General features: G+C 37.2%; 1 protein-coding gene across 1 annotated transcript in view; it reads left to right on the plus strand.

Annotated features, from left to right (window-relative positions):
- Nucleotides 1–4119: 4119 nt before the first annotated feature.
- Nucleotides 4120–27903, plus strand: part of LOC117340919 (sodium- and chloride-dependent glycine transporter 1-like) — a 39670-nt gene continuing 15886 nt past the window's right edge. Inside the window, exons 1-7 of the mRNA XM_033902702.1 lie at nt 4120–4231; nt 8222–8842; nt 9870–10001; nt 19487–19627; nt 21927–22101; nt 25045–25177; nt 26905–27039. Coding sequence (XP_033758593.1) covers nt 8647–8842; nt 9870–10001; nt 19487–19627; nt 21927–22101; nt 25045–25177; nt 26905–27039 — 912 coding nt within the window. The 5' untranslated portion in view covers nt 4120–4231; nt 8222–8646. The remainder of the gene's footprint in view (nt 4232–8221; nt 8843–9869; nt 10002–19486; nt 19628–21926; nt 22102–25044; nt 25178–26904; nt 27040–27903) is intronic.

Raw genomic sequence — 27903 nt, forward strand, 5'->3', positions numbered from 1 at the left:
GCATAATACACTTTTGTTGACCAAAATAGCATATGCATGTAACGCGGGACATTTACCATTACAAAGAAATCCCACAAAATCCTCCGACATAACGCATAAATTAAAAAACAATACTTAAAGAAGCAGAAATGTTGTCACGATCGACAACAAGAAATACACAGAGTTGGATGATCAACGTACATGGTATTGCAACGTGCACAGGGGGAACAACGGAGCGGTCACCCATCCAAGAGCTGGCCACGCTCGACGTTGCTTAACTTCGGTACACAGACACGACACTCAACCGCACAGCCACAAAAGCTAGCTATTGGACTATGCAGCTGAAATGCCCATATCCATGAACCATCACAGTATTTACGAAAACCCGTTCTGATTCGCTATAAGCATTGCGCAGGAACCGGAGCGGGCGTCGCCTCTATCGGGTTACAATAACAGAAAAATGATGGAGAAATCTAAAGATATATTTAGAATGTGCCTGAGCTGGATTTATTACAGTTATGTATTTTTTTAAACTTGAATAACCCCTTCCCTGGAAATACGTCAATGAAAAATTCCGAAAATACACTTGTCGAATTCCAGGTACATTCTGTCTTGTTGGCGTATTTATAGTAGATTAAGAAACGTCATGTAAAAAAAACAAGTGATAACAAAATGTGTCTTAAATGAAAATGATTCAAAACTTTACAATTTCATTATCCGACCAATAATGAAATATCCGTGCCATGGTTTTCACTTTCCGAAAAATGTCCACCTATGCGACGTTATTAAACGTGACGTATACGTTCACTAGATTTCATATATATTAGGTCAAAAGAGATTACACTTGGAATTACATCTTAATCTCGCTTTTTCTATATATGTATGCATCGCTCATTACCAATTTCGAAAATTGGGCGGCGAATGTGTGTCAGTATACTGACTACTTAGTAAAAACTCCAAAACGTCTTACAGTTTCGACTGGTAGATATACAAAACAGGGCCCAGTTGTTCAAAAGTTGATTAGCTTAATCACTTGATAATTGAAAATTTCATTTCTCATTTGTTGCAAAACCTGTGAGTATATCCTCTTTAAATTATGCCAGTTGGAAGAAAATTAAGAATTACAGAATTTCAGTATTTGTCAAACGAGTTATACCAGAAATTATATATATCAGGTTTTCAAAAATATTGTTAAAGTGTGATTAGACTAATCACCTTTTGAACAACTGGGCCCAGGTCTCAATGTGACATATTCTGAGGAATACTACCACTCCACCAAATCCGCTCCTCTCCCCCAATCTCCCAAACGTTAGAAAGAAAAAAAATCTTAAATATAATTCCTTGGAGCTGTAACACATTGATTTTCCGTGTAAACGTATCTAAACGTGATAGACCGGTCTTTAGAACATCGGAACGATTCCACTTCGGATGATTATCCGAGGTGTGTGGTTCCACTCATATCACGTAGTGACCATGCTCGATAAGTTCTTAGTGTTTTCAGTTAAATTCTTGGCAGTGTTAGATTATGTTTTTGATTGCCTGCCAGGCGAAAGACAGTTCAGCTATGCAAGGAAATTCAAACAATATTCAACTGAATCGAGACAAGTGGGCCTTTCTGATGGTGAACATTGCCGGTCTGATACTCGTCAGAGTTGATAACTTTACAATGGTTATGTATCCATTTGGAGACAAAGAAAGGTGAGACATAATCCATTTAAAACAAGGAAGAAATAACGAAAATTTGTCTGTCTGTCTGTCCGTGTAGGACTAGATGCGTTCTGATATTTTTGGCGCCATATTGATCAAAACACTACTGAAGAAAAAAAGTTGAATTAAAATTGGCTGCTTAAAACCATTTCATATTTCTAAAGTTTAAAAGAGGATGACATGTCGAAAGTGTTTTTTGTTTTTGTTTTTGTTTTTATATGTTCAAATGTATTTGATTTAACCACTGAGGTCGGTTACTCAAAATCGTGAACTCATCGGTAGTATTGGTTCGTTCTTAACATTTTTTTTTTAAATTGAGGTTTGTTAGTCTAAAGATAAACATGTGTTGTACAGAAAATGTTTATAGTAATGACAATATAGAAATTGTTGACTTTTGAATACCTGGGTATGCTGCTCAACTACAATGGGAAGTTTTACAAAACACAAAAACATTTTGCAGAACAAGGCAGCAAAGCTTTATTTTCATTGACAACTTCTCTAAGAAATCATTGCTTGAATATAGAAACTTATTGTTCTCTTTTTGATTCGTATGTAAACAGTATTTTATGTTATGCATCGGAAATATGGGGATTCCATAAAGCACCGGATGTCGAAAGCGTACATTTGAAATTCTGTTAAAAAATACTTAAGGTGCCTAAATCAACTTGCAATGACTTTGTTTAGTGTGAATTGGGTAGGTTACCATTAGTTATTATTAGAAAATAAAGAGTGTTCAGATATTGGTTGAAGTTGAAACAATCGGATAATTTGGTATTGAAAACATGTCTTGATGAAATGGTAGATATCTAAATGATAACGACGTGTGGATATGTGACATTAAGAATGAATTAGCCGCTTTAGATATATCGAGTATATGTTTGATTCTAATTTACCAGTAGACTATGCTTTTAAAATCATAGAGCAGAGATTGACCGATGTTAACAAAGATATCTTGTTCGTCGAAAGGTAGATTATATCGATATCTGATAGATAGCCACTGTGTACAGTTTTATCTACGTAAACCTATAGAAACTAAAAATAAATGTATGTTAACTAAGTTTAGAATATCCTCACACAAATTAAATATAAATGTATGTGGAGCATCCTCACACAAATTAAATATAGAAATAGGTAGACATAATAATATTACCCAAAGAAATAGAACCTGTAACAATTGTGATTTGTGTGACATCGAGGATGAGTTTCATTTTATTTTGATAGGTCCATTATAGACAGATCCGAGGGTAAAATATATAAAACAATATTACTACAAAGATCATCTGTTTTTAAATTAATCCAACTCTTATCTGTTAATAATGTTAGAGAGTTGTCATTTAGGTAAATATCTATACTTGGCTAGCAAAAGACAAAATTGATTAGTGTACTATTATATATATATCGAACAATTTTCATGTACATCCACTCTCCTGTACATATCTGTATTGTATATAATGTTTAATGTTACATATCTTGTATACCTATAGGCCTTAGGGCTTTTGATAAATTAAGAACTTGTATCAAGACAAAAACTTCATAAATAGAATTGAGAAAGATGTTACGTAATTCTTGGACTGTTAAACTTCAAGCACAACAATTAAAATGCCCGCGTTGTAAATGGAGAAATCGACGAATCTTGGTGAAAGTACACCAATGATCCCTCAAATTTGTTTTCATGTCTCGATTTAGATTTCATGATTTTCTTTCGCGAATTTCACCTTTATGTAACCTTTGGTCCAAAAATCAAACCATGATATCAACACACGTTTTTTTTTTTTTTTTTCATCATACCTGCTGCTTTCTTTAGAGAATCACTCATAATCTAGCAAAATATTTCGTAGTGTACAGTACTGTAACAGTTTATTCTCTTCTGTATCTATCGTTACGTCGAAGGTCCCAATTCTGGTTTTTACGCGACGGAGAGAGAGAGGGCAATGCCTTTATTGGCACTTTATTTCTATGTTTCTTTATTTCTATGTCGATAAATAAAATAAAACATTTTGTCATTGACTCATTTCTTTCAAGGAAGTAGTTTCAAGGCCTCCTGGATATCAGTTTCTTATCCATATCAAGCTTCCGAACTGATCTTCCGTTTATCTTGGCAGTGCAAGAAATATTGAAAACCGAACAGAGTTCTCTCCCTTGTCTTCCTTCAAAGGTGCGGTGTTTCAAAAATTCGCGGGTCGAGTAACTTTTTTTTTCCGAAACGGCATGAGGTGAATAAAAATATTTACGCCATCTTTTACGTAAGAAATTACCAGGAAATGCAATACTTTGTTAAGGGGGAGTCTATTCAACACTGCATACATCTGTAATACTGTGCATATGTTGGGTAGGTTCCGTTTTTTATGCGTGTGGTTTTTAAATATTAATACACCGACAGGCCTACTGAGTAGGCGGAACAGTTTACAGCCAGTGATCCATGAAAACGACGAAACACAACAGTACACATGTAGTTGCGTGTCGCACTGGGAATAATTGCAAGTATCAATGAAACCAACGTGTCTCAACGGTCACGAATTTAGCAAACACTGAAGCAGACTGTCCGGTAAGTGTTTCTAACTTATTAGAATTTCCAGATACACGAACTAGTAAGATCGGAGTAATATTTCATCAGAAAACTTTCCATTGACATGACACGTCTATATGCCGTTAATGTGATTTATGCAGTACTCAGTACACGTGTCTGGATCCCTGCTACACGTGCATTACCGTACTGACCCAAATACCACGCGCACTCCGTCTCGAAATGTGGTGTTTTCCTCTGCTCAGTGAAAAATGGTACAGTTGTGGACATTTCCAGAAGTTTTTTTATACTAAATATCACACAATTAAATAAATGAGGCTTAAGAAAAAATAAACCCACTGTAAAGACAGGATGTGGCATGCCCCATACCTTTAAATTGTATTATTTCTTTACAATACAGCTTTAAAGTTTATAGCTTTCAAAAGAGTCAGATAATGACATGGTAACACTCCAGTGACTGACTGATTTAAATGTCTACCATTGAGAAGTACACAGACTATCTTTATCGAGTAGAATATCACATTCTAGATGTTTCCATAAATAAAACCTAAAACCAATTTAGAAATGTGTACAGCTAGGACCAGTTTTGACAAAAATTGTTTACTCACAAACAAATCCAACATAAACAATTGATTATTTAAATATTTAAATATTTTCAATTCAATTATAAAATTGTTACTTGATAATCATGTACAACCGAATGTGTCTTGCCGATGGCTTGAATTTGTGTATGATTAAATACAGAAACAGATTTCCTCACTGATAATCTTAATCAATCACTTAAAGACTTTCTATATCATAGGTATTTCTGGCTATCATTTTTTACTCTAAGACTATAGCTAGACTAATCTGAAGGGTTCTGATGTTAATATTGCCTTTAAAGCTGTCTTGTGGTAAGATCGTCAGAAAATTCGGACTATAGCTAGACATGCCCTAGTAGCCATTTGTTGATCACCACCCTTCATCAAGAGAGATTGCAGAAACTTCTAACTTTACCCCATAGAAGGATGAGAGGAATTATGATAGAACAAATGTTTTTTTTGCGACAACTAGGCATCTTGTAAGTTCGTCAAGCTTTGAATAGAGATGGGATACAGACATAGTGGTTGAGGTCATTCCAAAATGCTTTACCCCTAACAGCACAGAATTTAACCAACCGTAGAGGAAATAGTTAATTGTGGAACAGTCTAGAAGACATTGTATCTGCTCCAAATATTAATGTTTTTAAGAATAGACTGGATAAATTAGGGAGTAATCGGGATATTGCATATAACTTTAACTATAGAGCAACTGTAGTATAACTAGAAAAATGTATTATAAATTTGATATAAATAACGGAGTCCGGTGTAGATGACCATAATGTGTTCCTGTACCAGGAATCTACTACATGATACATTTGTATATCGACATAATATATGTAAATTATTAAATGATGATGACGATGACGATGACGATGTCGATGATGACGATGTAGATGATGATGATGATGATGATGATGACTAAAGATGATGATGATGATGACAAAGACAATGAAGGTTAATTGAATTCAGAGTATGTGATGTCTGTGTGTTTATTACCTGCCTTTTTCTATATTGTATATAATTATCTGTCATGTATGTACTGTATATAAAATGGAATTGAACATACTATGTCATGCTTTCATCAACCACACAAATGCAGGTTTGAAATGGAATAGCATTGTGTAATATGTCATCTCTGACTAAACTGCTACTATCGATAGGCCTAATAAGAATTAAATAGTACAAAAATCACTGCACTGTTTGAAACGTGTCAAAATAAATGATTTTCGTAAACAATAATTATTGAATTACAATACCCAATGTAAAAATTAAGTAATATTTCAACAGTTTTTACCCTGAATTATAATGTTATTTTACAGTGTGACCAGACCCTATTGGCAATTATCCAACTGGCAGATATATGTATGTCAACTAATGATAAAAACAATATCAAAACAATCAGAAGTAAAAGTTTATAGTTTTATTTTCAAACTGGCCCATCTGTTGGTAACCCAGCCGTGGTCAGATCCATTGTTAAACTTCTAGCTGGCTGACACCTATCGACACTGAAAGTCAACCTGCTACCAAAAAAAGTGTTATTTACTTTTAGCAAAAGCATTGTTCTGTTAAATTTGTTGAAATAAACATAGGAAGGTCAGGGATAAATCTATTTACCTGTATGCTAGTCCCAAGTTCTGCTCACATAGAATTTTTCTGGGGACTCTCAATGAGAGGACAATTTCTGGAAATCATTAAAATCAATATTGTAGGACTTATTGCATTCAGCAATACATTTAATAAATTTCTAGAAATACTTAAAAATTAATATTGTTAAGGACTTATTTTATTTTCAATACATTTAAAAAGAACTCATAAAAATAAATTGTTGATTGATCACTATAAGGTGGACTTTTATTTAAGAAAAAATACATAAAAAAAATGGAAGAATCTCCATCTGATGATGAACTAGCTGGGCTAAGATAGTCAAATGATTTTATAAATCTACATTTGTATGGGTCATTTTCCTATAGTTTTATTAAAAACATGGGTTCTATGGATTCCAACAAAATGTTAAGAGTCCAGGTTTCCCATATATAGAATTATCACTGGATAGTTAATATCAAGTTTGTATTAATGATTTTTGATAGAGTGTGATTTTTATTGAATAATCTCAAAATATACTAGTAGTTCGAACAATAAATCATGAGTGTGAACAATTTTGAAACATTTGTTTATTATCACAGTTAAATCTTTATTTATTTGTTACTAAATCATTAAAATCTATGTACAACTACATTGACGATACGCCAGTACTACCAGAGAATAAAAACAACACAGTTCAATACTACCGGTTATTCATTCAACATCGTGTTCATTCACCTCAAATATGTCGCAGGTGATTTAAGACTACAATGATCACAATATAATCATTATGTACAGTTCATTGAGTTAAATTAGACTGGACATTGCTCTGTACAATACACCAGGTTAAGGGGAGATTTAGTTTTGTATTGTTTAACGTCTTGTCAACAGCTATGGTCATGGAATGACGGCCTCCTCTTTATGCGACATGCAAGTATGTGGTAAGCGTGTTTTGGGAGACTCATTGTCATTGTCATTGTCATTGTCATTGGTATGTTAGTGTTTTTGTCGCTGTGATAGCATGGAACTGATGTCATCCTTAAAGTGCTACCTTACTGAAGCATACTGCTGAAGACACCCAGCAGGGCATACCACCCGGTCACATTATACTGACAATTGGCAAACTACTTGTCTCACTCCTAAAAAGCTGAACACCAGGTAGGAGTAGAAACTACCATATATCTAAGCCAGGGGACGGAAACAAAATCCTTTCTCACGAGGGCGAACACTCAACTAAAAGCCAAAAGTGAGGCAGTGTCAAGGGAGGCAATAGAAAGCAGATAATTGTTTAGAAAGAAGAATCTTCTTTTTAGATCCCAAATCTAGCCGCCTCATACGATCATACAATAGGGAAGCAGGTAAATTTCTAATACCTTACCTAATAAGAGGGAGATTACCTTTAATCCACTGAAACTCATCACCATATAAATGCTTACTTAAAAGTCATATATTAAAAATTTTGTGAAAAGAAAATATAAGGTTTAAAAGAAAAGTCAATGGCATCAGTTGATGTTGGAATAATAGATCAATACTCTATTTGTTCCAATGAACACAACAGGTGCTTGGCATTCTTCAAAAGGGGAATGGGGGGGGGGGGGGGGGGGAGGCTGGTTGTCCAAATGAATGACCTTGACTCATTTTCAAGGTCACACTAGTCAAATGTGTTAATTCTTTTAAACAATTTTTTTTCTCATAAATCAAGAGGCCCAGGGTCAAGAATAATCAATATGTATTTGAGCAGGTTTCACTCAGTTTATAAGGTATTGTATTTTGTAAGATGATTGTAACAAACTATTTCTTTTTTATGGACTCAATATTCATTGTTCTTTCATATTTTTTCTGATTTCAGAATTTCCCAATGCTCTGCGATTCAGTAACTTACATAGTACAATTATCTGAATGAGTTGAAAAAATACAGATGGAGTTTATTTTGTACAAACCCTACTGGTGATGGACATTGTGTCCATAGAAAATTGGCTCCTCGATGATGATCATGTCCATAGACGAACTACAGTGATATTGATGACAGAGATATTTTAATTGTGTTAATTTATCGTGCGAATCATTCCTGCAGAGGATGATCGGAGCTTGTAGGTGAATACATTCCATATATATTATACAATAGATTGGATTGTAAGTGTTCCCAGAGAAAAATAAAAGCTTGTTACTACCGAATTGGTGATTAAAAGAAAATATTCTGAAAGTTCTCTACTGTAGTTGGAGTTCTGTAGATATTTACTCACATCTGGAGAACTAACGTAGTTTGAGAAGGTGATGTCAGAGAAGAAAGCCATGGAGACTGACAGAACAGAAAATGGTAGTGATGGCAGCGACAGTACAAGTGGCGATGAAAACCCAGAGCGGGGCAACTGGTCACGCAAACTGGACTTCATGTTGTCCTGTCTTAGTTATGCTGTTGGTCTGGGCAATGTCTGGAGATTCCCTTACGTGTGCTACAGAAATGGAGCTGGTAGGTAACTCATAATTAGCTAAGTCCCTAAGCCGGGGGGGGGGGGGGGGATGTCATATTCATATCATTAACTCATTAACTCGTAATACTTCTGAATGGAAAGGCTGAAAATCAACTGAGTCTATCATAAATGTTCGATTTAAGTTGTGCTTTTGGCAAAAAATATATTTTAATAATGTGTTGGATATTGTATCCCATTTATATATACATGTATAATATCCTATTGCTTCAGGAGCATTTTTATCATTTTCATTATTGATAAAATATAAGTCTTACAACCAGACTCTGATTGTTTCAGAGGTATTTTTAATCACTTCAGAATTGATATAACCCAACTTTGATATCTAGACTCTGATATTTGTTATTTCAGGGGCGTTTTTAATCACCTTCATCATTATGCTGTTCATGACCTTCAGTCTAACATCTCGACTCTGATGTCCGTTGTTTCAGGGGCATTTTTAATCACTTGAGAATTGATAAAACCCAAGTCTAACATCTAGACTCTGATATTCATTGTTTCAGGGGCGTTTTTAATCCCCTTCATCATTATGCTGTTTGTGACCTTCAGTCTAATATCTAGGCTCTGATGTCCGTTATAAACCCAAGTCTAACATCTAGACTCTGATATTCATTGTTTCAGGGGCGTTTTTAATCCCCTTCATCATTATGCTGTTTGTGACCTTCAGTCTAATATCTAGGCTCTGATGTCCGTTATAAACCCAAGTCTAACATCTAGACTCTGATATTCATTGTTTCAGGGGCGTTTTTAATCCCCTTCATCATTATGCTGTTTGTGACCTTCAGTCTAATATCAAGGCTCTGATGTCCGTTATAAACCCAAGTCTAACATCTAGACTCTGATATTCATTGTTTCAGGGGCGTTTTTAATCCCCTTCATCATTATGCTGTTCATGACTTTCAGTCTAACATCTCGACTCTGATGTCCGTTGTTTCAGGGGCATTTTAATCACTTGAGAATTGATAAAACCCAAGTCTAACATCTAGACTCTGATATTCATTGTTTCAGGGGCGTTTTTAATCCCCTTCATCATCATGCTGTTTGTGACTGGAATTCCACTGGTGTTTATGGAGTTGTCCTTTGGCCAGTATGCCAGCTCAGGGGTTGTCTCTATCTGGAAGGCATCGCCCATATTTCAGGGTAAGTAACAATAGATAATGCCTCATTCTTATTGATGTCAAATATGATGTTACAGCATGAAGATGTCAATTTCTGTCCATTTTGACAAATTTTGGAAAAACTTTATTCCGAATATTTTTTTTTTCCAATGGCATACTTTTCTTTAGAACTGCCATTTCATAATTTAAATGAGTTTAAAGTAAGTTATGTTGAGCACAGATTTCATATCAGAGCATGAGAATGGTTTTATGATGAATACTAGCCCAAGTTTCCTCTGGTCCTGACATGGTGTAAGGGTCAGAGGAAACTCGGGCTAAATGAATACAGGCCATGATCTCCAGTGTACGGTTAAAATCCGAAAACATGAAAAATGAAAATGCATTCCTGCTGAGCATCTGGAATCGAACCTGGGTCCTTGGTGTGATAAGCCAACTCTGTAAGCTAAGTGACAGACCATACGTAACTCATGTACAAGCTACACTGACCCACTACTTTTGGCAAAAGGATGGAAGACTTCACTCAGAGTATGGGATTCATGTTGGTGTGAAGTCTAAATGGCTGACAAAAACTTGTTAGATTTGTTTTATGAATTTCATTATGGAAGGAAAACTTATTAATGATCATGCATTTGAAAACACTGGGTAAAAAAAAAATTTAAATACAAAAAGTTGGAAAAGAAGTTGAAACTTGTTAAATTGGAGACATACTTTTCTTTTTATCATGATCGTTTTTTTCAAACTTGTAATGCATTCAGTTGAGGTACTTTGGCATCGCATCATGATTTCAATTTTACTCACCTATCTTACTATTTAATGATAATAAAAATTGATAATTTAGACAGATCTAATTCTTAGATATATATATATTTAGAATCTTAAATGAATTTTCATTTCATGCAGGATTTTATGAAATTAATCTAAGAAGGTTTTATTAACTTAAAATTTGAGACGATTTTCATAAAATCTCACATGAAATGAAAACTCCTTTAAGATGCTTTTGATCACATAACTCAGAAAACAGACATTTTGACAGGTTTTATAGTCAAATTGTGGAGGACTTAATTAAACGGAGATGAGCATTTAGCTGTACCATTCACAATACTTGACGTCGTGTTATTATCGATATCATGACGTCACAATCAATTTCTGACTGGCAAAGCCAATGAAAAATGTTCCAGTGTTACTACTATACAGTAGTGACATGCAAAAATATTACACATGCAAATTCACAGCATAATAGCCTGATTATGTGATAAATTGGTATATAAGAAAAAATTATTATTTAAAATCATTACATCATCGCATTCTTGATAACAATTTCCAGTAGTGTCGAATCCATGTCCTGCCTGATATCCTGTATTTTTCCGGTCATTCATTGCCATCTATAATTACACAAGACACTAGTTCAAATATTGTATCCGAATATAATCCTATGGCCTATTTCAGTATCCGGTGTCATGTGGGATTTGTATCCCCCATAGGATAAGTACCCGGATACCAAAACAGGCCATAGGATTAGTATCCGGGTACAATATTTGGCCATAGGATAAGTATCCGGATACAATAAATGGCCATAGGATAAGTATCCCCCCCATAGGAATTGTATCCCCCCCCCTAAAATTTATCATAAGGTAACAATGTAAGAATTTTGGAAATGTTTTTTTTTACCGTTAAACTGCTTTAAAAGGTTGGACAATAAAGTATTATCATATAATTTCATTTTTTTTTTCTCTTTCACTATTCAATAAAATTGATGAATTATTTCAAAACTGTTAAAAATCATTTGAATTGTTGATCAACCCTGATATAGTCACTGAAGCAGTAATAATTGAAACTTATACTGAATATAAAGTCTGCCCTGTACGTGTCACCTGGGGAAAGGTAAACCTGTTAGATGGCCCCAGGGAATATCTGTCATAGTTGACAGAGTGTTGTTTTAATCATTATTACCTATCACCTGTTCACCCATGTAGATGTTGGAGTGGGGTAAAAGAATATATCATTAAGTCATATCTTAAAAAGATTATAAAAAAACATGAAATTTTTGCAAATCCAGATTTTCTTCGTGTCCCCTGAAAAGAGGATCAATCTTTTATGTGCTTTTAAGATGGACTTTTCCTTCACAAGTGATGATTATTTTAACATTTTACCTTTCAAGTCTAATTGATTACAGAAGATTTGTTTAAGTCTTTACAGTTCCTACCAATTTTTTTTCAATTCAAAAAATTTATGTTTAAATTTTTTAAAATTAAAACCCTTTTCCCCCTTTCCCCGCCCCCCGGCCCTTTGGGGTTAAAATATAAAAATTTTAAAATTTCCCCCCCTTAAAGGTTTTCCAAAAATCTTTTCCCCCAAAAAAACTTTTCTAGTAAAATTTAAAACAACTCTTTTCCCCTTCCCCGGGGGGCCGCCCAACTTTAAAATAAAAAATTTTCCCTTCCCCAAAAGGATTTTCTCCCCCAAAAACCCCTTTTCCACAAAGAAAAGGTTTCAAAGATTTCATACCCCTTTTGGGCCCCGCCCCTTAGGCCCCTGGGAGGCCAGACCCACCGTTTATACAAAATTGGTTCCCCTTCACCCAAAGATGCTTCAGACCAAATATGGATCAAAATCCACCGAGTAGTTAAGGACTAGTAGCGATTTAAAGGAAAAGTTGACGGACAGACGACGCACCATGCCATAAGCTCACTGGCACTTCGGGCCAGGTGAGCTAAAAATAGTAACCAAAGATAATTTGCCAGTCCCAATTACAGAAACAGTGAACAAACATGTAGAATCAAGTGATGTGAAGTACAAAATACATGTATGTAAGCAAGTACGACGTCTTCCGGGTGATTATCCAGGATCTTCGGGATCAGACCTTCTGCGCTTAAATTAACTAAATCGTCGTCTAGAAGGTATTGTTAATAAGTCCGAGTTCAACTACAATATTAGTGTTCAGCGGGTTTTTTGTGTGTGAAATGTTGGTGTTTTGTGATATAAAAATACACTCTAGATATATACTTTAATGGCGATGTCTGTTCACCAAATAAAGATTACGATAGATTCAAAATGGACACCACTTATTATTGTCATTCTTATATAAATATTCGTGAGGGATTTGAATTTGCGTTTGACTCTCCTCGCGAATTAACAGGAAAATAAATCCCACGCAAAATGTAAGTGATTTACAGTACTCATATTGCCAATATTCCATGTATAATTCTATACTGAAACCACGTAAGGGTCACATCTTTTGTTGTGCAAAAAATAACATTTTGTTATCTTTATCTATAATATTATCTATATTGCCTTTTGTTATACTAATACTATCAAAACATGTAAACTAGCTATCTTGTTACTTCGATAGAATATGAGTTTACCCACCCGTTACTGTTAGACCATGTTTGTACCTATCTTGTTACTTTGATAGAACATGAGTATGCCCACCCGTTAATGTTAGACCATGTTTGTACCTATCTTGTTACTTTGATAGAACATGAGTATGCCCACCAGTTACTGTTAGACCATGTTTGTACCTATCTTGTTACTTTGATAGAACATGAGTATGCCCACCCGTTACTGTTAGACCATGTTTGTACCTATCTTGTTACTTTGATAGAACATGAGTATGCCCACCCGTTACTGTTAGACCATGTTTGTACCTATCTTGTTACTTTGATAGAACATGAGTATGCCCACCAGTTACTGTTAGACCATGTTTGTACCTATCTTGTTACTTCGATAGAAGATGAGTATACCCCGTATAGACCATGTGTAGATGTGCATGCCTCTTTCTTTTTCTCAAAATTATGGTTGCTATGGCAACCGGTCACTATAAACAGGTTTTCCAATAAGAACCATAATTTTAATGACATACTTAAGTTGGGGGGATACAATTCCTACGACTATAGAAATCAGCTTAAATGCCATAATGTAGGGGGATACAAATCCTACGGCTATAGAAATCAACTAATATGACATAAAGTAGAGGGGGATACAAATCCTATGGCTATAGAAATCAGATTAAATGACATAAAGTAGGGGGGATACAATTCCTATGGCTATAGACCCCATGCATGACTGCTCACCACCCCCTCCCTAATTGTCTTTGATGACAACCATTATATACACCTAGGTTAAGAGTCACCAGTTATGCAGAGATGAACACATATATAAAAGTGAACAGGGAACCACTGCAAATTGTTTATATCATATTTGCTGTCACTTAAATTGACATGTCATGATTAAATAGATAAGTCTGTATATAAAACATACACCCCTGCAGTCCATTCTCCCAATATCTTAAAAACTCCTTTAATCCTCCAATTATCAAAAAAAGAGTTCATTAATACTTTCTAGTATATAAATTCATTGTATTGAACACCCGTATACAGATAAGGTTTCGTATGAATAGGGGGGATACTTTTCCTATGGGGAGGATACAAATCCTATGGCCAGTTTTAGTATCCGGATACAAATCCTATGGGGGATACTTATCTTATATGACACCGGGTACTAATTCTTTGGGGGATACAAATCCCACATGACACCTGTACGGGTATGGTATTTTTCCGTTACTCCTTCCCATTACAATAAGACGGTCATTAACAATTTTAGGTACATGTATTTAGATATGTCGGTGTGCCATGTACGCTGTAGTATTGAACAGTTTGAACATATTGTATTCTACTAGACATGAATAAAGCCATTCAGGTGTAGTTAACTGCATTATGATTATAATTTGCTTAATTAGATCATAAAATAACACTTGAACCAAAAATTTCCATACTCATTGAAACTGCATGTACATATACATAGTGATCATATTGAATTGTCATTTACAATTATTCTTTTATTCTTCATTTACCATTTAAGAAAATTATAAAAAAAAAATGAAATTTTTGCAGGAGGTATTGCACGCTTATCAACTGTAATTGCTGTGTAAGAGGACTTTTCATTTACAATTATTCTTTTATTTTTCATTTACCTTTCAAGAAAATTAAAAAAAAAAAAATGGAATTTGTGTTAAATCTGTTATTATCCAGAAACGAGGCCAATTTGTTTAGTTTTTGTTTAACGTCCTATTAACAGCCAGGGTCATTTAAGGACGTGCCAGGTTTTGGAGGTGGAGGAAAGCCGGAGTACTCGGAGAAAAACCACCGGCCTACGGTCAGTACCTGGCAACTGCCCAACGTAGGTTTCGAACGCGCAACCCAGAGGTGGAGGGCTAGTGTTAAAGTGTCAGGACACCTTAACCACTCGGCCACCGCGGCCCCACGAGGCCAAATAGACGACACCAATACATTACAGAATTAAAGAAGGTTCCTTGACTTAAGATTTTCCCCTTAAATTCTGCTTTTCTATGGAAAATTTTAAGTTTAAGAATTTACTTAAGTTAAGGAATTTTTATGAAGCTGGTCCGGGGCCTGGTCAACACTCATTATACAGTCAAACCTGTCATATGTGACCTTCCAAGGGGGACAAGAAAGAGGTTATGTGACAGGTGGTCTTTTGATTCAGGTTCAGGTAACCAGGGTCGGATACAGGATTTTCAGTCAGGTAAATGTAAAATCATGCATTCTCCTGCCCCTCTTAAATCCGCCATTGGTAACTGGTGTAGATTGCATTGGGAGATTGGGAGGAAAAATACGGCCATATATTATGAGAGGGAATCACTTAATGCAGGTGGTCACTAAGGCATGGTTGAATAATTGCTTAATGTACCTAGTACAGGTTAATCACATTGTTCCTAGTCTGGTCTATTTGGCCTCGTTTCTGGATAATAACAGATTTAACACAGAGTATTTATTCAAGTGTTTTGCAGACAAGAATATCATGTTTTCCCTTGCTGAAGTGTGTAATAATTTTCCCAAAATGAAGAAATAATCATGAATATTTTCCCAATTTTTATGAAAATTGTGTCATTTTTCCATAATTCCTTACGGCATAGACTGCTATTGATATTGAAATGTAAATGTAGGCTATTTAGGTAGAGTTTTCAACGGAAAATCCCCAGCAAAAGTCGGTCGGTCATTCAGAGGATCATTACGGAGATTAAATTGTAAGTGGTGTATTATGTCACGGGTAGACTATCATAATACAAAAGTGAAAAGTTTAGAAAAAATACCGCACTAGGTAAACAATTGTTAAACTGGATTACAGATCAGACAAGTTGAAACAGCATTTACTATTGTTCTGATACAATATCTCAGTAAGGCTTGTTAGATTCATGATCTTAAAAGTCTGCTCTTCCAGACTTATAAACAAACAAACTAAAATAAACATAAGTAAATAAATAAATATTTACCATATACATAGTTCTAATTGGTCAAAATGCTGAGCACAGATTTCTCATATTCAAAAGAGAATTCTTTCTAACTTTAATTTAAAGTACAAAATAAATCATCAAGCTTGTGAACGATTATTTAGACTAGGTTTCTCAATTGAGTGCTATGTAGTAGTACGCTGTATACAGTCTTTAAACACTCAATTGTAATGTAATCATTGCCGTTAATCTCTGCCTGAGGTTTTTTAAATTTGAGTTGTGGAAAAATTTGAAAAGTTAAAACATATCTTTTCTAATGAAAAAGACATGTTTTACCCTGTTTCCACTTCTTGTTTTCGTGATCAATATTGACTGAGGTCTTTATTTTACCAGAAGTCTCATTTTTTGTGTAGACATAAAAATTTAATATTAGTCTATTGAAATTGTTGAATAATTCATATTTAAAAAGGAAAATGAAGTAATTATTTCTTAAGTATATTATAAATTGAATGGCATTGACTATTGATATTTACGTCATAACAATGTATTAACTATTGATAATTACGTCAGAGTAATGTAAGGAAAATTTCACCTTATAGGAATTCTATGGTGGAAGGTTTCTGAGCTTCAGACAGGCTGTCTGTCAAGGAGATACTAACTATAGTAGAGTAGAAGTATGTGTATGTAGAGGATATCTCTATGCATTCAATGTATGTGGGAAAGTTGGAGAGAGGGGCTACCAGGGGGCAACAGCTTAATGGCACTGATAGGCAGTGGGGACAGACTAACAACATGTGTCTCTACACATCTACACACCCTACAACGTAGTGTGCCTGAAAACAGTGTGTACACATACTCAACTCACCCAGATATATACTATAATGACTACCTGAAGGTATTCATAGCTCAAATCATAAAATATGCAATTCTTCAAAAAGTTGTTGGTGGTGAGAATTAAGATTAACTACTATAAATATTTGTATTTGGAATTCAGTGTATTCATAAAGAATTAAGTATATAATATAAATGAATATGGATTTTATAGGTACATTTGTCCTTCTACACAGGCAATATGCCTTCATGTCAATTCAGGTCAATTTCTTGGCATGAATTGACAAATTTCCTCTCTCAGGTCAATTTGACATGAACGTTTTAACATGACATTGACCTGAAAATTTTCACATAAAGTTGACCTGAAATTGACTTGAAAATAACCTGAAAATAAGGTCAATTTCACATGAAGAAACTTTCATGTCAATTTCAGGTCAATCTCATGTCAATTTCAGGTCAAATTTATCTAAAAATATTTGCCTGTGTAGGATTCATATGACCATGACTGTTTGTGTCTCCTTGACACCTGTCCTCATATGACCCTGACAGTTGGTGTCCCCTTGACACCTGTCCTCATATGACCCTGACTGTTGGTGTTCCCCTACACACCTGTCCTCATATGACCCCAACAGTTGGTGTCCCCTAGACACCTGTCCTCATATGACCCCAACAGTTGGTGTCCCCTTGACACCTGTCCTCATATGACCCTGACAGTTGGTGTCCCCTTGACACCTGTCGTTATATGACCCCAACAGTTGGTGTCCCCTTGACACCTGTCCTCATATGACCCTAACAGTTGGTGTCCCCTTGACACCTGTCCTCATATGACCCTGACAGTTGGTGTCCCCTTGACACCTGTCCTCATATGACCCCAACAGTTGGTGTCCCCTTGACACCTGTCCTCATATGACCCTGACAGTTGGTGTCCCCTTGACACCTGTCGTTATATGACCCCAACAGTTGGTGTCCCCTTGACACCTGTCGTTATATGACCCTGACAGTTGGTTTCTCTCAAAACTTGTATGACCCAGCTGGCTGGTTAAGGAAGGTTTACAAAACAAACAGTAGACTTTCAAACAATTTGACATGATTGATAATGCAACACTTTGTATTTTATAGGTTCATGTTGTTGATTTGTGTGTGATACCAGCCCTAATTTTCATCAGATTTGAATGTCAACAGATGTGTTACTACTAGGGTGCATTAGCACAGCACTCTACAAACTGAGCTATCTCTGCACTTTTAATTTCAGCTAAACTTTATACATACAATGATACATGTAGATATAACACGGTAGTGTCTGTTGTCTGTCAAGTTTTTTCTTAAATCACTACTTTTCCTGAACAGCTGAAAGGAACTTAATCAGATTTAGTCATTGTGGACTTTGGGAGAAGAGAAATACCCTACACTTAAAACATCCTTTGTTAGAGAGGAGTAAATTTTCTATAAACAGGGGTCGGACACATTAAGGATTGAAGGGAAGACCAAATAGAAGAAATTCTAATTAAACTCTTTCCGTACTTTGTGTTCTTTCCAGATTCCGCAGCGGAATTAGTTATGGGGCTTCCCCTAGATGTTTAAACAAAATTACAGACTACATGTGCCTTTTTGGTGTTTTGTTTTCTCATATAAAAAAACAAAGTTTAGAGCTATCATCTTATATTATTGAGAAATATCGCATTGAACACTATACAACTTCCGAGACAGTGATATCTGTAATGATAATGTAGTAAGTAGCCATATTGTTTACATCAACAACCTATAGAGAAAGTCTTGGAACACCTTTTATAATGTCATTGTATTAGATAATTGTATGTGTCTGGCACTGTTTTCAGCAAAGTAACACCTAAATGATGTCAGCTTAGCCTGTCATATATAGTATACATGTGGGGAAGAGGGAGCTTGAATTTATGTCGACTACTATAGTCGACGGTGGGATAGAAGGAGCTTGAAACAATGTCAACTGTAGTCGACAGCGGGGAAGAGGGAACTTGAAATTATGTTGACTATAGTCAACAGCGGGGAAGAGGGAGCTTGAAATTATGTCGACTATAGTCAACAGCGGGGAAGAGGGAGCTTGAAATTATGTCGACTATAGTCAACAGCGGGGAAGAGAGAGCTTGAAATTATGTCGACTATAGTCCACAGCGGGAAGAGGGAGCTTGAAATTATATCGACTATAATCGACAGTGGGAAAGAAGGAGCTTGAAACATAATGTCAACTGTAGTCGACAGCGGGGAAGAGGCAGCTTGAAATTATGTCGACTATAGTCAACAACAGGGAAGAGGGAGCACATTTTTCTGTTGACTGTTGTAAAATTACCATATGAGATGAGAATGTTTTATGTCATACAAAGGCCCTTTGAGCCTCTTCTTGTGTCGTATGTGTTAACATTGTGTTTATGTCCTATATTTATGCTATGTTTCAGGCGTGGGCTGGGCTATGTTCATCGTCTCAGTATATATCTGTATATACTACAACATGATCATCGCCTATACTCTGTATTACCTATTTGCTTCATTTGCTGCTGTCTTGCCCTGGAGTCTGTGTGGCGAGTGGAGTACTTCAGGTAGGCATATGGAGTTTGTTCAAATGAATGACCTTGACTTATACTTTCAATGTCGCAGGTGTCAAATGTATTGAATTATTCTAAGAACTTCATCTGACACTGACAGGACTTTTTCTGAGGGCGTTTTGGGGCTGCGAGGTGGCCCCATTCCCAAAAGATTTTTTTTTCATAATTAAACCAGATTCCCAAAATTTTTGGTTTACTCCTGAGAAATTCTTTCTTCATTCACCAATTTCCTTCTCAAAATGAGGCAAAAATACCTTGATTATTATAATGGGATGAAGGGCTGTGCACTTCTTCACATAAATGATCCTGTCTTACCTGGGTCGTATTTATCAACAATTAACAAGTGAGCTCTGATTTTTAAACCAAAATGTGTTCTGATTACTCAACCAGTTATCTGCTGGGCTAAGGTGTTCTCAAGTTTGTTCTAATGAATGAGTTTCTCAAGTTTGTTCAAATGAATGAGTAGACAACCTTGGTCCAGGCTACTCTCAAAGTCTCAAGGTTACAGACAGTCAAATGTGCAATTAACAAATTTCTGAATATTTGGCCAGTTACACACTTGGATAAAAAGTTCCAAGTTTGTTGAAATGATTGAACTTCTAATTATCCACTTTGAGGGTCACAGGGGACGTAGAATGTGACAAAATCTTTATACAATTTCTTTTGAATAAACTAAAATTCTGTGGTTATGATACTTAGCCACTTTTGTAATCTTGTAAAGCTCACTTCTGTGCCATTTTTACTCTCGCAACATTGGGAACATTTCTGAGCAAGTCTACAGACCAAACTTCCATCAAAATATTAAATATTGTATCAATTCTTTAACAGAGCTTTACATTTATCCTGTATTCTAACACGATTCGTTTGCAACGCATGTTTTGATTGGTTATGGGCCATGTTCTAATCTGGGATAGAATAATGATAAATCGAGTTTAGCCCCGTTTCTAGTCAAAACAATATGGCATAAAGTTCGCCTCCGCATCATTTATGATTGAGGATTCATGAGATTGGAATGAAAGTGAAGAAACCGAAAAGGATGAATTAGTTGAATATATTAAATAAAAATAGTAAATATTGTTCTTACTGTCATTTATTGATTGAAATGTTTATTCCGTCCGTGTGAAGGCATCTAGCCAAGTAAAATCCGAAATGAAATGGAACAAGTGCATAAAATTTCACATAGCAGTTGGGCCTAAAGAAACACATCAACACTGATTTTGTCAAAACATACATATCGCTATGAATATTGCAGAGTTCATCCAAATATGTTGTTAAATCTTCGGTAACAGGACTTTCACAACAATCCAAATACACCGCTTTGTCAACATACAGATCAAAGTCTCGCCTGTATGGCCGTGGCCAATTGACCGACTTTGAAAGCTTGGTCAGTTCGCTACAGTATGACACGTCACTAGCGGAGGTCACAGAGTACTTAACAGCGTACTTGTAGGGATGTAAAACAATGTTTCTAAATATATTTAACATTAAATGTGTTAGAATGGGGATAGTATCGGTCTGGGAGTTCAAACCAGATTTTATGTTCTAATCACCAGTACAGCCACGAAAAACAATGTACTATCCCCTAAATATATTCCAAAAAAATGCAGATTGATTCAGTAATAGAAATTATGATTTAGTAATAGAGATTATTAAATGTTATTTAAGAAATAATTAACGATGACTCGTGTATTGTTGCAGGATATACAACGAGGACGAGGATATTTTGCAATTAAATTAGTAACGAAGGCCGCAGGCAATCAAAGTTGATTATTTCTATTCTACCATGTACTGTTTAGTTCTGAGATCGACCTCTTTCTAATAGAAAAACAGCAAAGAAACCCCGGGAAAACCTTGCAATTTATTTCTTGAGTATTGCATTATTTGTTGATAAAATATACATTTCTTTACAGGCACTACAGTAGAAAATTAAAAAAAAGGGATAAAGAAAAGAAAAAAAAGGGGGCCTCCGTAGGATTCGAACTCGCGTCGTGATAAAAATTTAACGAAAGACTAACCCATTAGCCCACTCGGCTATTGTAACCTTATAGAAATACGTGAATATTAGATATATAAAGTTGTAACAGCCGTGACTCACGAGCGTGTATTATTGGCACGAGCGTGTATTATTGGAAAATAATACATGGTTTTAAACCAATCAAAACTGCCGTTGCAAAGCAAACATGGTAGAATAAATATTAAATGTTAGAATGTTTTGGTATTACAGGTCATGTTGACCCTGTAATAAATTATAATAGTTATAGAATATTGACAGCCCCGTTGTATGTTTATTCAGCCTGCAGTGAGGGCTCCCGCTTTGAGATGAAGAATTGTGCTGAGAGCAGTGGGGCCTGGTGTGATGGAGCGTGCTATAACTTATCACTTCTTAATGACACCTTCAGGGACGGACTAGACTGTACCAACCTCACAAAGGGCGTCAACCTCCGCTCCCCCAGTGATGAATACTTCCAGTAAGTTAGCCACCAGAGGGCACTATCTGTCTGTTCATCAGCCTGTCTGTCTTTCTGTGTTTCTGGGTACAGGCGTACATGTATCTGTATGATGTTTCAGTGTGAGCGTCCTGGGTATAACGTCAGTGTACATGTATCTGTATGATGTTTCAGTGTGAGCGTCCTGGGTATAACACCAGGCGTACATGTATCTGTATGATGTTTCAGTGTGAGCGTCCTGGGTATAACACCAGGCGTACATGTATCTGTATGATGTTTCAGTGTGAGCGTCCTGGGTAAAACACCAGGCGTACATGTATCTGTATGATGTTTCAGTGTGAGCGTCCTGGGTATAACGTCAGTGTACATGTATCTATGATGTTTCAGTGTGAGCGTCCTGGGTATAACGTCAGTGTACATGTATCTATGATGTTTCAGTGTGAGCGTCCTGGGTATAACACCAGGTGTACATGTATCTGTATGATGTTTCAGTGTGAGCGTCCTGGGTATAACGTCAGTGTACATGTATCTATGATGTTTCAGTGTGAGCGTCCTGGGTAAAACACCAGGCGTACATGTATCTGTATGATGTTTCAGTGTGAGCGTCCTGGGTATAACGTCAGTGTACATGTATCTATGATGTTTCAGTGTGAGCGTCCTGGGTATAACGCCAGGTGTACATGTATCTGTATGATGTTTCAGTGTGAGCGTCCTGGGTATAACGTCAGGTGTACATGTATCTGTATGATGTTTCAGTGTGAGCGTCCTGGGTATAACGCCAGGCGTACATGTATCTGTATGATGTTTCAGTGTGAGCGTCCTGGGTATAACGCCAGGCGTACATGTATCTGTATGATGTTTCAGTGTGAGCGTCCTGGGTATAACGCCAGGCGTACATGTATCTGTATGATGTTTCAGTGTGAGCGTCCTGGGTATAACGCCAGGCGTACATGTATCTGTATGATGTTTCAGTGTGAGCGTCCTGGGTATAACGCCAGGCGTACATGTATCTGTATAATTTTTCAGTGTGAGCGTCCTGGGTATAACACCAGGCGTACATGTATCTGTATGATGTTTCAGTGTGAGCGTCCTGGGTATAACACCAGGCGTACATGTATCTGTATGATGTTTCAGTGTGAGCGTCCTGGGTATAACGTCAGGCGTACATGTATCTGTATGATATTTCAGTGTGAGCGTCCTGGGTATAACGTCAGTGTACATGTATCTGTATGATGTTTCAGTGTGAGCGTCCTGGGTATAACGCCAGGCGTACATGTATGTATCTATATGATGTTTCAGTGTGAGCGTTCTGGGTATAACGTCAGGCGTACATGTATCTGTATGATGTTTCAGTGTGAGCGTCCTGGGTATAACGCCAGGCGTACATGTATCTGTATGATGTTTCAGTGTGAGCGTCCTGGGTATAACGCCAGGCGTACATGTATCTGTATGATGTTTCAGTGTGAGCGTCCTGGGTATAACGCCATGTGTACATGTATCTGTATGATGTTTCAGTGTGAGCGTCCTGGGTATAACGCCAGGCGTACATGTATCTGTATGATGTTTCAGTGTGAGCGTCCTGGGTATAACGCCAGGCGTACATGTATCTGTATGATGTTTCAGTGTGAGCGTCCTGGGTATAACGCCATGTGTACATGTATCTGTATGATGTTTCAGTGTAAGCGTCCTGGGTATAACGTCAGTACATGTATCTATGATGTTTCAGTGTGAGCGTCCTGGGTATAACGCCAGGCGTACATGTATCTGTATGATGTTTCAGTGTGAGCGTCCTGGGTATAACGTCAGTGTACATGTATCTGTATGATGTTTCAGTGTGAGCGTCCTGGGTATAACGCCATGTGTACATGTATCTGTATGATGTTTCAGTATGAGCGTCATGGGTATAACGCCAGGCGTACATGTATCTGTATGATGTTTCAGTGTGAGCGTCCTGGGTATAACACCAGGCGTACATGTATCTGTATGATGTTTCAGTGTGAGCGTCCTGGGTATAACACCAGGCGTACATGTATCTGTATGATGTTTCAGTGTGAGCGTCCTGGGTATAACGTCAGTGTACATGTATCTGTATGATGTTTCAGTGTGAGCGTCCTGGGTATAACACCAGGCGTACATGTATCTGTATGATGTTTCAGTGTGAGCGTCCTGGGTATAACGCCAGGCGTACATGTATCTGTATGATGTTTCAGTGTGAGCGTCCTGGGTATAACGTCAGTGTACATGTATCTATATGATGTTTCAGTGTGAGCGTCCTGGGTATAACGCCAGGCGTACATGTATCTATATGATGTTTCAGTGTGAGCGTCCTGGGTATAACGCCAGGCGTACATGTATCTGTATGATGTTTCAGTGTGAGCGTCCTGGGTATAACGCCAGGCGTACATGTATCTGTATGATGTTTCAGTGTGAGCGTCCTGGGTATAACGCCAGGCGTACATGTATCTGTATGATGTTTCAGTGTGAGCGTCCTGGGTATAACATCAGGCGTACATGTATCTGTATGATGTTTCAGTGTGAGCGTCCTGGGTATAACGCCAGGCGTACATGTATCTGTATGATGTTTCAGTGTGAGCGTCCTAGGTATAACGCCAGGCGTACATGTATCTGTATGATGTTTCAGTCTGAGCGTCCTGGGTATAACGTCAGTGTACATGTATCTGTATGATGTTTCAGTGTGAGCGTCCTAGGTATAACGTCAGGCGTACATGTATCTGTATGATGTTTCAGTGTGAGCGTCCTGGGTATAACACCAGGCGTACATATATCTGTATGATGTTTCAGTGTGAGCGTCCTAGGTATAACGCCAGGCGTACATGTATCTGTATGATGTTTCAGTGTGAGCGTCCTGGGTATAACGCCAGGCGTACATGTATCTGTATGATGTTTCAGTGTGAGCGTCCTGGGTATAACACCAGGCGTACATGTATCTGTATGATGTTTCAGTGTGAGCGTCCTGGGTATAACGCCAGGCGTACATGCTATGGGCACCATCAAGTGGGAGCTGGTTGGATGTTTAGCAGTTGCCTGGGTCTTAGTTGCCATCTGTCTAGCCAAAGGAATCAAAACATCCGGCAAGGTAAGTCCTCAATTTGTCTCGTCGAAATATACATACAGCTTAACAAATTACATGTCAACAGCAAGGCCCATGATTAGCCATGATACATTCTAACAATTGATAACGTTAATTTTGTTTAATTGCTCCATATTAATGATTTATAGGCTTACAAATATCACCGGATTTACTACTTAGATGAACCTTAAAATGGTATGTAAGGTACACAGATATTACCTACTAGAGAAGTTAACAACACAAAGTTTTAAGAGACGCATGCTGATGAAAGTTTATGGTCAAAATTAGATGTTCATTATCTACTCCATAAATATGAGTGTTGGTGATTACTGCAGCATTCTAATTGAACATTTTCTGGAGTTCCATGCAAATCAATATTTTTATTTATATTTTTTCCTCATTTAATCAATTGATTTTGAGTTTGAATTATGGTTTTGTTATTATGTTGGTATTCTTTGTTGTGTTGGTATGATTTAGAAAGCATGTCAGACAGATTATTTATAGCCTAAATTGAAAGTTAGAAAAAAAATGAATGAATGAAAGAAGTGAAGGGGGTCTCTTGCAAGGGGTTCCATGATGGAAGAGGGGTGAACCCAAAGTTCTATCCCTGGCATCCCTCTAACGAGTGGTTCTATCCCAACCCTGGCATCCCTCTAACGAGTGGTTCTATCCCAACCCTGGCATCCCTCCAACAACAGGTTTCATCCCAACCCTGGCATCCCTCTAACGAGTGGTTCCATCCCAACCCTGGCATCCCTCTAACGAGTGGTTCTATCCCAACCCTGGCATCCCTCTAACGAGTGGTTCTATCCCAACCCTGGCATCCCTCCAACAACAGGTTTCATCCCAACCCTGGCATCCCTCTAACGAGTGGTTCCATCCCAACCCTGGCATCCCTCTAACGAGTGGTTCTATCCCAACCCTGGCATCCCTCTAACGAGTGGTTCTATCCCAACCCTGGCATCCCTCTAACGAGTGGTTCTATCCCAACCCTGGCATCCCTCCAATGAGAGATTCCATTCCAACCCTGGCATCCCTCTAACGAGTGGTTCCATCCCAACCCTGGCATCCCTCTAACGAGTGGTTCTATCCCAACCCTGGCATCCCTCCAACAACAGGTTCCATTCCAACCCTGGCATCCCTCTAACGAGTGGTTCTATCCCAACCCTGGCATCCCTCCAATGAGAGATTCTATTCCAACCCTGGCATCCCTCCAACAACAGGTTCCATCCCAACCCTGGCATCCCTCCACGATGGAAGAGCTGGTGAACCCAGGGTCCCAACCCTGGCATCCCTCCAAATTTGCTGGGGAATAAAAACCATTCTAAAACCCAAAAATATATGTAGATATATATAGAAAAGACCAAGTATTTCTGAAAAAAAATTTATAAAAAAAACCCATTGGTTATTGGAAAATACTGTTCAAACAAACTGGTCAAGGGTGAAATGGCCAAAAGGTTTGATTCACAAAGTGAGATATTCTTGGCTATAAAAACATTTTCACCACCGTAATTGATTTTGAATTTTTTCAATTCTCATCAAAATTTACGTGTGTGAATATGTGTGTGTTGATGTGATGTTCTGTGAAATGTACATGGTCTGAAAAATCTTGAAAAGAACCTCCAAAAAACAACATTTTATACTCTATTAGCAGGTAATGACAAGCCTAATATAAAGGAAATCATGATAGAGTGAGTTGGTGATTATATTAACCTTGTACATTGTTTTTACAGGCAGTATACTTCACGGCCTTTTTCCCCTACATCGTACTCCTGATTTTACTCGTAAGGAGCCTCACTCTGGACGGATCTATCGATGGTATCATCTACTACCTCACTCCGCAGTGGGACAAACTACTGAGTGCGAGGGTAGGTGAATTCTGTATTTATACTATGCCATGTAAATAATGGTTGGTTTTCATAGTCTTTGTTAAATGGAGTTTAAATTAAGTTGTTAAATAAAATAAAATGTTATATTAAAAAAAAAATATCATGGCGGCCCCACCACGTAGTGGCAGATGTCTGAGAGTGATCGTGGCGTCTGTGCGTACGAAACACTTCCGTGTCCGCTTCAAAACTTTGTCACTACTTAAGATTGTCACTGGAACTTCATACTTCACCTTGGTGAGGAAGTGTGTCATGTATCAAAAGTAGGTCACTCTGACCTACATATTGACCTTTGACCTACATTAAAGAAAAAGTTTGTCAAGGCTTTATCTCCTACACTACTAGTCAATGGAACTTCATATTTGAGGTATGGGTTACTGCCAAAATTACTATCTATCGTCGTTTGTCCGTTGTCAGGGTTGTCCAACATTGTTAATTTGCAAATTCTTCAAAACAGCTTGACAGAATTGAATAAACTTTGAGGTTTTCTAAATCAGGTTATGGAGGTATGCAATGGTGGGGTCCTTAGATATGGTTTCTGTCTCTACATTATCCAGTTTCAAATCTAGTAACCTTGGTAAGATACTAGTTGCTTCTTCCTTCTGACTAGATGAGAATAGAAAATCTTGTTGACTCATTTGGAAGTCTAGTAAAAAAGGGTCCCGAGTCTGATCCCTAGAAGTGACATTGTAAAGACCTTTGGAGACTTTGTTTGTTTGTTTGTTTTTGTTTAACATCCTATTAACAGCCAGGGTCATTTAAGGACGTGCCAGGTTTTGGAGGTGGAGGAAAGCCGGAGTACCCGGAGAAAAACCACCGGCCTACGGTCAGTACCTGGCAACTGCC

Source organism: Pecten maximus, chromosome 13 (assembly GCF_902652985.1).
Source record: "Pecten maximus chromosome 13, xPecMax1.1, whole genome shotgun sequence".
NCBI classification, from domain to species: Eukaryota; Metazoa; Mollusca; class Bivalvia; order Pectinida; family Pectinidae; genus Pecten; species Pecten maximus.